The following is a 10,732-nucleotide window of genomic DNA, read 5'->3' as shown; positions in this document are numbered from 1 at the left end:
TTTGAAAAGTTTGCTGAAAATAAAAAAAATCAGATTTTTTACTTAAATTACGGTACCAAAACGGTACCGTTTTGGCCTTAACCACCTGGCGCAAAACGGCGTCGTTTTGGGGTGGAGCTTGCCGACCCGAGCCTCCTAGCCAGGATCCGCGTGTTTTGTAGCGGAAGAGCTAATTGCACTTTTGGCCCTTCCGCTTTTTTATAGTTTTATAATTAAATCTTTCGTTATTTTTAATTTTGCCCCGAAATTTTTTTGTAATTTCATTTTGGTCTCGCGTAAAACGCTGCCTTTAGGAGGGTAGGAATATTTTCTCCTTTAGTCCCTCCTTGTTATTCGCGCATTCACATCGATCCTTTTCTCTTTTATTTATTTTCAAGTTGGCCCAGAATTTCTATTTTAAATTCAATTAAGTCCCTTTTTTATTTCGGTCATTTTTATTAAATTAATTAGTTTATCTATTATTATTTTACTATTACTTATATTTATTATCATTACTATTACTATTATATTACTATTATTGTTATATTATCATTATTATTCTTACTATTATTATTATTACTACAACTATTATTACTATGATTATATTTTCTTTTTATACTTATTTGCCTATTATTATTACATTATTATATCATTAATTTTATATTATTATTATAATAATAATTATTACTTTTATTGTTATGTTTTTTTTCTTTTTTTCTCTCTGTTTTATTACTATTATTATTATTATCATTATTACTATTATTTTTATTTTTATTTTTATTTTTATTACTATTACCTTTTTATTATTACTACTACTATTATTCTTATTAACATATTATTATCATTTTTACTATATTATTATTCCCTTTTTTTACATATTATTATTATTGTTATTAACATATATTATTATTAATGTATTGTTGTTCTCTATTACTATTATTATTACCATATCGTTGTTATTAAGTTATTATCTTCATTATTCCGGTATCATTATAACTATTCTTATTATCATTTTTTTGTTTGTTTTATTTAATCTTTTTTCATTATTCTCACATTTATTTGCTTAGCTTTTTATTGTTTGTTATTCGAGCCCTTTTTATCTTATCAAATAATTTGGATTATTCACTTATTGTTTTTATTTAACCCATTATTTATTTTATTGATTATTTTACACTTGTCATCGTTATTTACGTTATTACGTTTATTACGTTCTTTGTTGCACATATTAGCATTATAATGTGTTCTCTCATTTTGCCATAAAATCATAATTCATTAGTCTTTCACTCGACACAACAATTGTGCTTTCTAAAGTAAAGCAATATTCCGTATTTGAAAAATCAGAAAATCGTGTCCTAATTTACTGGGTTTCGATTTTTCTCATTTAACCTAAATAACGGCATGTTCTTTTTAAATCGCAACATGAGTTTGGAATAAAATACTTATTCTCGGAGATACAAGGTGTTATGTCCTAACTTACTGGATATGACATCTTGTTACCTCGAGATGAGATTTTTGCAAACAAAGGCAATATTCGGTATTTGGAAGTTCGAGATATCGTGTCCTAACTTACTGGGTTTCGATTTTTCTCGTTTACTCTAAATAATCGAATATCCTTAAAAAAGAGTTAAAATACACGAATTTTAAGTAAAAGGCAGACTCATTTTCAAAAGTTCAAGATGTCGTGTGCTAACTTACTGGATGTGACATTTCATCACTTTGAGACGAGAAGGTCTTTAACATTTGAGCATTTTTTTTACAAAAGAGGGATTGTATTTCAAAGTCTTTCAAGTTTTCAATTTTCGACACTAAGACACTAATTAATCAACTAGGTACCAATTTTTGGCCGTATCGAGGGTGCTAACCTCTCCTCGTGCGTAACCGACTCCCGAACTCATTTTCTGATTTTCGTAGACCAAAAATTATCGTTTTAGTAAACCTTAACTTTTATTAAAATGATTAATTTGAGGTGACTCGATCACACCTCATTAAAAAGGATTGGTGGCGACTCCCTATGTTTGTTTTCATTTTCAAAACCAAGTCGACCCCTTTTTTTAAAAAAAATTGGTTTCGACAATCACAATTTGTTGAAATAAATAAACTAATTCTATGAATATTTTAATGGAGTATATTAATAACTTTTTTTATTTACTTGAACAAGAAAAAAAATTTTGGAAGAATTTTAATATTACTAAATTTAAAAATCTAAAGAATGAATAATTTAAAAGTTATTAAATTAAAAATAACTTTTAATACTTTTTAAAATTTTATATAATTTTAAAAAGCATCCAAAATGAATTCGGAGATATGATTATCTAGATTCTTAATAGATCAGGACAATTGTAAGTCCAGATTCATTCTGAAATTAATTTTTTAAATAAATTTTAATAATTTTATTTACCATTTTTATAAATTTTAATTTTGTTTTACAAATTTATATTTTAAAAATATTAAAATTTTTTATAATATGATTTCTTTAAGTAATAAACTTAGACAACTGTTTGTCTACATTTATTCTGGATATAAAAAATTTAAAATAACTTTTTAATTTTATAAATTTTTTAATTTTTTTTTTGACATGGCAACTAATATGGTAGTACCACACCAACAACTATAGCTGATGTGGATCACATCAGTGCTGTTAACGGCCCATCAATAACTTAATAATGGAAGAAGATGAAAAATGTTGATCAAAAAACTTAATTATTACATTTTAAATTTTGATTTTTTTGCCTAAATTAGAGAACCCTTTTACCCATTTAAGCGAAATAAATAAATAAATAAATAAATATATATATATACAGACTGAACAACTAACCACAAGTTTAGTAAAATAATGCCAAAGCAGAACTAAAAAAATCATCTAAACAATCAACCTGTTAGATGATTGGAATTTACATGGTACAGCTTGAACACACGAGGCTAAGACGTGAAGCAAAGGACAGGGCAAGGGCGGCATTGTAATCAAACGTATCGATTTTTTATTAGTATTAATATATTAATATTGGTCTATTTTGATATATTCTTTCAGATTTATTTTTATTTTTTAAAAGTATTTGATTTATGTATATAAAAAATATTTATAAATATTAAATCTTAAATATAAAATATTTAGCAAACATAAAATTTTGGTTGAATAGGTAAAAGAAAAGATTTTAAAGATGTTATGTTCAAATCTCATCATATAGGTAAATTTTAAAATAAAATAAAAACTCATCCATTATACAACATATTTTTTATAAATTTTGCAATTGCAATTCATCATTAAACAAACTCAAAATAAACAAGCGAAATAATTATTTCATAAATTAAACCCTAATACATAATAAAAATTCATAATTTAAAAAATTCAAAATAAATAATAAAAAACTTAAACTTAAAGTTAAATTTATAATTTATACTAATTTTGTTTCCTCAACAAACTATTTTCCCCTCTTACCCAGTTCACTTATCAGATACTGTCCTATGAACAGTTTTGGTCATGGGTCATTATCTTTGTAAGGTTTTCGACCAACCTAGATTCCTTCCCTATGGAATCTACATGATAACTTTATTGGTTTTATTCCTCGATTATGCATGAACAAAAGCAAATCAAGGATTAGTGAATTTAGCTAAAACCAGTCTTAAAGGCAGCTGCCAAGATGATTAGCCATTTGTAACATGGTACAGACTCATATTGAGGAATGCTAGCTATTCCATTCATCAAGGTTCTTACGGTTTTCTTCGTCGAATCCTGCCATAATTTTCCACCATTCTAATCTGGGTCCTGGGCAATTAGCTATCTTCCAAAACATAGAGCTGTCCATAACACCCAAAACCAAAATGAAGGTCATATATCTCGGAGATTAGCTGACTTAATTTCAAGTAATGTAACAAACTTTTACATGTATAAGAAATATTTCATGTTTTTTCTCCCTGCTATTCAAACATATCCAGTAACATGATGTTGGACAAAACTTTAGTGTTAAATCTGTTTGAAAATGTGGACTTGAAGACAAAATATTTCCATGGATCCTAAAAATTTTCTTTTACTGCTAGATTTTGGTCTAAATCAAAGAAATATTGCTCTTATTTCCTTGAAACCCAAACACTATATGTTGTCACATTAGTACCCAACCAACCAAGCATGATGAAGACTAGTCACATGATTAATTATTTCTTTCCTTACTCACCCAATCGCCTTCTTTTTATGCTTAATTTCTCTGCGAACTCATATAAAAATTAACTTGGAAAAAAAGGATGTCCCATGTCAGAGTTTTATCAAACAGTAAACTTTTGTCAGTATGTTAATACCAGTTTGTAAGTTGGATTAGAAGTTTCTTTGCAAAAGTAACCCATAAAACAAGGAAAGTCCAACCAAATCTCTTAACCCTTTGGAACAAGAAAAAAACCCACAAGGAAAATGTACAACCATTTGTAGCTAAAATATTTGAAAACAATGAGTAGAGGAGATTCCGTGATGGATCACTTGAAGCTGAGAGAGTGGTTAGGGAAATATGTCATGTTGTATAGGGCATTTTGATTTAGAACCCCTTGCTGGATGTAATTTCATTGTTTGTTTTTTCCAGGTCCTCTTCTGTTTACCTTTCATCTCCTTGTTTGTTTTCTTTTACATTGTTTTCCATTGTTTAAATTTTCCTCTATGGATTCAATGCAATGATCCAACTTAACATATACTTGCTACTTAATATTTAAACCTATTGACCTTGCTTATTACTTTAAACAATTCAACATTTAATGGCATTAATGCAAAGGGGGGGGCCCTTCCTGCAGAAACTACAGAAAGAACCTGGCGATGTAGATACCTTCAAACAAATAAATTTGGCTTTCTTTTTTTTTTTTTTACTCTGCTTGAAAAGTTCTGATTTTTTTTTTCTTTTATGGGAATTGTTACCCAAACCAAACCCAACGCCAAAGTTGAAAACAATATATGCAAGTTACAAAAGTAATTAAAGAAAAAGGGCACAGCATCGGTTCCAGTTCTTTTTGCCTTGGCTCTTTTCTCTTGGCATCTTCCTTCCCTTTCGATTCTCTCTCTCTCTCTCTCTCGCGTTAACCCCAAATCTTTACTCCCTCTAATTCATCCATGCTGTAAATAAAATTTTAATAAGATTTCATGTTTTCTCGTCGTTGATAATAAATTTATTATATCCATAACCATTACAAATACAGTAAAGGATTCTAATTTAAATATTTGTTCAACGTGCAACTCATATTCTAGTATAAATTCTACCAACTCTTATCAAATTCTTTATGTACAGAAATGAAAATTGAAAAAGAAAATCTTAAGTTGTGTCAAAAACCCAGAAAGAAAAAAGAAAAATCTCTCTTGTTTGTCTTTAAGTCTGTCTCTATGTCTCTTTCCCAAATACAAACACAATCTTTTTTCTTTTCCCTCTGAAGTCAAATCCCTTAAACTTTACGTTAAACCTATAGCAGTGATAGCATTTCTCCTCCATATTAACCCATCATTGTTTTTCCTTTGCCTCTCAACTTCCCAACGCTATCTCTTTCTTTTCTTATCTTTTACAATGGTGCAAAACCACCACTGTGAAGACCACGAGACAGTCGGAGAGAACAAGGAAAAAAGACCCAAGTTCTTTATCAATGACCACGTAGACATCCTCATAGAAATCCTCAAACGCCTCGACGGCCGTTCCCTTTGCGTCGCCGCCAGCGTCTGCCGTCTCTGGTGCACGATTGCTCGCAATGACTCCCTCTGGGAAAACCTCTGCTTCCGCCACGTGTCTCCTCCACCTTCCAGCGTCCGTTCCGTGGTTCTTGCCCTGGGCGGCTACAAACGCCTCTACACGGGTTGCGTGAGACCGGTGCGGAGCCGACTTGGACGAATGAGGAAAGCCTCCTGGTCTCGCGACGAGGTCCAGCTCTCGTTGTCTTTGTTTTGCGTTGATTATTACGAAAGGCTTGGTGGAAGTAATAGCAGCGGGAGGCTCGTCGGGGAATCGTCACCATCGTCGCTAATGTTCCTTTGCAAGCCTGTTAACGTTTGATTTTTCATCGTCTTATCTTACTTTTGTTTTCAATTTATTATACCTTGAAAGTAAAAACTATCATAAAATTCTTTATAGTTTTTTTTTTGTTATAATTAATTATCTATGAATTGTTACTAGATTTGTCACTAATGAAAATTCAATAGGTTCCTTTTTGCTTTTGGGTTTTGTTTTTCCTTTTTTTTTTCTTTTCTATTATGGTTATATTACCTAAAAATGTAATTTTAATTTTATAAATCATTAAAAATAAATATAATAATTATAGTTTAAGGGATAATATCACTTTAGCTACCTATATTTTTATAAATGTTCAATGTAGTACATGTTCTTTGAAAATATCTAATGTGGTATTGAACCATCAATATGTATATTATTTGGTACATGTACTTCTATAAAATATCTAATGTAGTATTTATACTTTGAAAATGTTCAATGTAGTATATAAACTATAAATTTGTGTATTATTAAAGTACTCGATGTTAACATCCTCAATAGTTGCTAAACCAACCAATAAAAATTTGACACCTGATTTTTTTCTTCAAATCATCAATTTCATACGAATAATAAACATTATGTGAAAAGTTAAATAAAACAAAAAAATTTGAAATAGAATTAAAATAAAAATTAATAACTAAATCTAAACAACATAAATTAAAAATCAATTTCATTGCTTGAGATTTTTCTCAAGAAGATTTGAAGAGCAAAGTGGTAATAGGTTTGGGCATGCAATTTTTAAATCAAAATTTCTCTAATTTTTTTGAAAACTCTAAATTTCAAAAAAAAAATTAAAATATATACGAGCCAAAATTTTTCAAAAAACTACGTCTCTTGCTTGATTTATTGAACTTAAACTGGGTTGAATAACTTGATCTCATCTAGCATGACATTCTCAAAATTTTGCTTCTAAACTGTAATTTTAATTGGTTGAATTAGCATTCACTAATAATGTTAACTTTAGGTATCATAATAATACATAAATTAATAGTTTGGATGCCACATTGAACAATTTCAAAGTATAAATACCAAATGTGATATTATTTTTTTAATAAATGATAGGTGCACTTATAATTTATGAATAAAATATAAACCCTATAGTTTAATATGTCTATTTCTTTAACTAAATTGAAATAAATGACGCTCTTGATAAAAAAAACATTTATACAATTAATATGGAAATCAAATATGATTTTGATTGAAATAGTAAAATTAATATAATAAAATATTCTATATTTTGAGTTTAAATATCATAATTTTTATTATATGTATGTATTTTCTAAATTTATTAAAATATAAAAATACATAAATATTCTCAATTTAATATTTATTTTTATAAAAGAACTAAACTTTTAAAATAATTTTACAGTTAATTTAAGATAGGATTAATAAGTCAAATAAATTATTATAATAATATATATAGATATAGATATTTGATATATATATTATTAGGAAAAAATAATGCAAACTTATAAAATAAAATAATAATTTTAAGCATTTGGGTTTTATAGGGAAGGTTGAGAGGACGACATAAATGTAATTTGGAATTTTTTAGCTACATAAAAAGAATTTGTGTCTTTTTCTCGAGAAAAGATACAAGCCCCTTGCCTCAATTTGCTATCCCTTTTTCCTTACGATGAAGAGTTTAAAATAATTTAACTATAAAAACAAAGGTAATTTTTTCCTTAATATAGAACTCGAATCTTGAACAAATATAAGGTTTCATCGACTCGTTATGTCATTTTGGGATAATGATAATTAGATAAACAAAAGTTGTACACATTTATGAAGAAGACCAAACAAGAATAAATATGGTCATGATTGTGACTGGCATTATGCTGTTAATATAGATAGATTGTGACTACTCAAAACCTTCTCATTTCATTCAATCTTATTTCTTTTTCTAGGTATAACTATATCTATAACACTATATAAAAGTTGTCCCTAGTGAATGAGATGCTTGGATTGAGATAATTAAAAGGGTGATTTATTGACAACAAAGCAATAGTTCATTAAAAATTTAAAACTGTAAACGAACGTGGAATACGGTCTAAATAGGAATAAATAAATATATTTCAACTTAATTATGTTTTTCATGTATTTAAAGGATTAACTTATGTAGTTAGGATATTTGTTAAAATAATAAACACTTCACGTGATTTTTATTAGAGTAATTTTGTTTGAAATATGGTTTTTAAAGGATAATGAACAAGTTAATTTCATTGTATCTTTTGAGCCATTCTATCCAACCTATTATGAATTTCCTTTGAGCCTATTTTATTAGAATAAATTCATGTGCTTGATTAGCTGAAAAGCTCTCCATAAGGTTTTAAATTATAGTGGATATGATTCATATTTTGTAAGTTATTGAATATCTTTAGTAATAAAGCATGAGAATTTGTCATCTGTTTTTGCATCAAAAGGTTTGATGTTTCCTAATATGTTTCATTGATATAGATATGAGTAAAACGAAAGGCTATTTAAGTCTGATTAATCGAGTAATTCAAGGTAGGTGCTTGGGTTGTCATCTACACACTATAGTAAAACTAGTTTTTAGCAGCCTTTTTTTGGCTCCACTAAAATTTGCAGCGTTTATGTGGAAAAAAGTCGCAAGAGACTCGAGCATGTTGTGGCGTTTGTAGCTAGAAGCGTCACAAAAGATCATGTTATTTAGCGTATTTGTGGGAAATGCCACTAACATTAACAGATTTTACCAAGCTATTTTATTTCATATAGAACCCGAATTTTCAATATATTTTCCTATAAACTTCAAATCCAACGACAAACTTCAAATCTAAATGATACTATCACGAAAGAAATATGTAAATGATCTAAATTAATAACTGAAATAACAAAATATATTCAAAAGTTATATTCTTAAGATATTATCACAATAGAAAAAAAAAACAAAAGTCTAAGATGGCGGATTCTGCGATTGATTCCGCTAAAACATCTTCATCATATTTTGAAGTTGTAGCTGGAGTTCGTCATATTTTCTTGTTGCTTCTGCTTCCCTCGCTGCTACCTCCGCTTTAAGTTGTAGCTAAAGTTCATCATATTTTCTTTTAGCCTCTGTTTCTCTCGATGCTACATCCGCTTAAGTTGTAGATGGAGTTCAGCATATTTTCTTTTTAGCCTCTATTTCTTTCAATGCTACCTCCGCTTTAAGTTAAGCAATTTGTTCAATTGTGCTCGCTTGCATCCGAGCCATCTAGTTTTTTAACCTCTAAACTTCAGCTTGAGCCTGATTCGCCAAAGGCATGTACTGCTATGAGCTGGACCTAAAATATTGGGTTGGGCTAACGAAATATCCTTGAAATCGAACCTGACCATACCTTTCAGGATCCAAAACTTCAGTAATAACTCAGTTATCAATGTCGTCTAGATTAACAGAACTATCACTTGAAGTCTAGCTTCATACTCCGCCCTTTTATCCATTAGTTTCTCCTAATAAATCAATTAAGGAGTTAGAAACAAAATATATAATCAAGCAAATGCAACATAACTTGGCATTATTTGCATTACAAACGACAAATTAAACCATTATAATTAAACATGATAAATATTTAAAATAATTCAAAATTTATTAAGTAAATATAACATTATTTCCGCAGCTTCAGTAGTCATAGGAGATCCATCTTCCTTTCAATGCTCATGATTTTAAATAGATTAAATCCATCAGATGCTAGCCCAAGCCTCACATTCTGAGGATCGCTTGCAAAGCTTGGAAATTTCTTATCAAATGATTTCCAAGCTAAAGTATCAGTAGGATGCCTTAATAACCCATCATCAGTTCGTTCATTATGATGCCACCTCATAGACTCAGCTGTCTTTGACGACATGAAAAGCCTTTGAATCCTTGGTATTAGTGTAAAATATCGCAAAATCTTTATTAGCTTCTTTCTTAACTGTGCCTCACCTTCATACTTATTCACATCTTTTGCATTCCTATTCATCCAACGAGATTTACCGCAAACATGACAAGATTGTTGGTTTTTCGGATCACCCCAATACAACATGCAGTCATTTGGGCAACTATGAATTTTGTAGTACCCAAGGCCTAAATCCTTTATCAGTTTCTTCATATCTTTGCATGAATGAGGGATTTTTGCAAACAGGAACATATCTCTCAAAAACTTTAACAACAGCATAAAAGAGTTTCCGGTCCACCCTTCCAAACATTTTAAGTGAAAAAGACGAATGCAGAAGGACAGTTTTGAAATTTTTGATCCTTCATAAAGTTCTTCATTCATTTCATTAAATAACTTGTAGAACTTCACCGCTTCTCCATTTGGCTCTTGATCAAGTGCACTTCTTCCCGTTTTGGTAAAAGTATTTCCACTAATATTTCAATCATTGGATGCAATAATTTCAAGTGGAAACGATTGCAAACCATGACTGTGCATATTAAATGCATCCCGCAACAAACCTTCCATGTCATCTTCTCTAACAGACTAATGGTGAGCATTATGAGGATAAGCCAGATTAATGGTTGAAGAGGTTCTACGAGGTGTACACTCTACATAGAAAATCCATTTTTTGTACCCCCGAATAAAGCTATCAACAATTAGATGTTCATAAACAACTTCATGAATATGCCAATTGATGTTGCCACACTTCTTACACGAGCAAAGAATTTGAAATAAAAAATTTAGAAAAGTTTGTACTCCATTTCGATAGTAGTTGCTTACCCTTGACAAATCCATCCAACTCTTATCCATTTTGTAGTTCTTAAAGTCTAAAGTTGACAA

General features: G+C 29.4%; 1 protein-coding gene across 1 annotated transcript; it reads left to right on the top strand.

Moving 5' to 3' along the window:
- Positions 1-5,026: 5,026 nt before the first annotated feature.
- Positions 5,027-6,143, top strand: LOC121231815 (F-box protein SNE). The gene has a single exon (XM_041116602.1). It carries the CDS (start codon positions 5,508-5,510, stop codon positions 5,985-5,987), a length of 480 nt encoding a protein of 159 aa, XP_040972536.1. The 5' UTR covers positions 5,027-5,507; the 3' UTR covers positions 5,988-6,143.
- The last annotated feature ends 4,589 nt before the right edge of the window (positions 6,144-10,732 follow it).

This window comes from Gossypium hirsutum, chromosome A07, assembly GCF_007990345.1.
Source record: "Gossypium hirsutum isolate 1008001.06 chromosome A07, Gossypium_hirsutum_v2.1, whole genome shotgun sequence".
Classification (NCBI taxonomy): domain Eukaryota; kingdom Viridiplantae; phylum Streptophyta; class Magnoliopsida; order Malvales; family Malvaceae; genus Gossypium; species Gossypium hirsutum.
The sequence above is the reverse complement of the archived record's forward strand: the minus strand, read 5'-3'. Positions and strand labels throughout refer to the sequence as shown.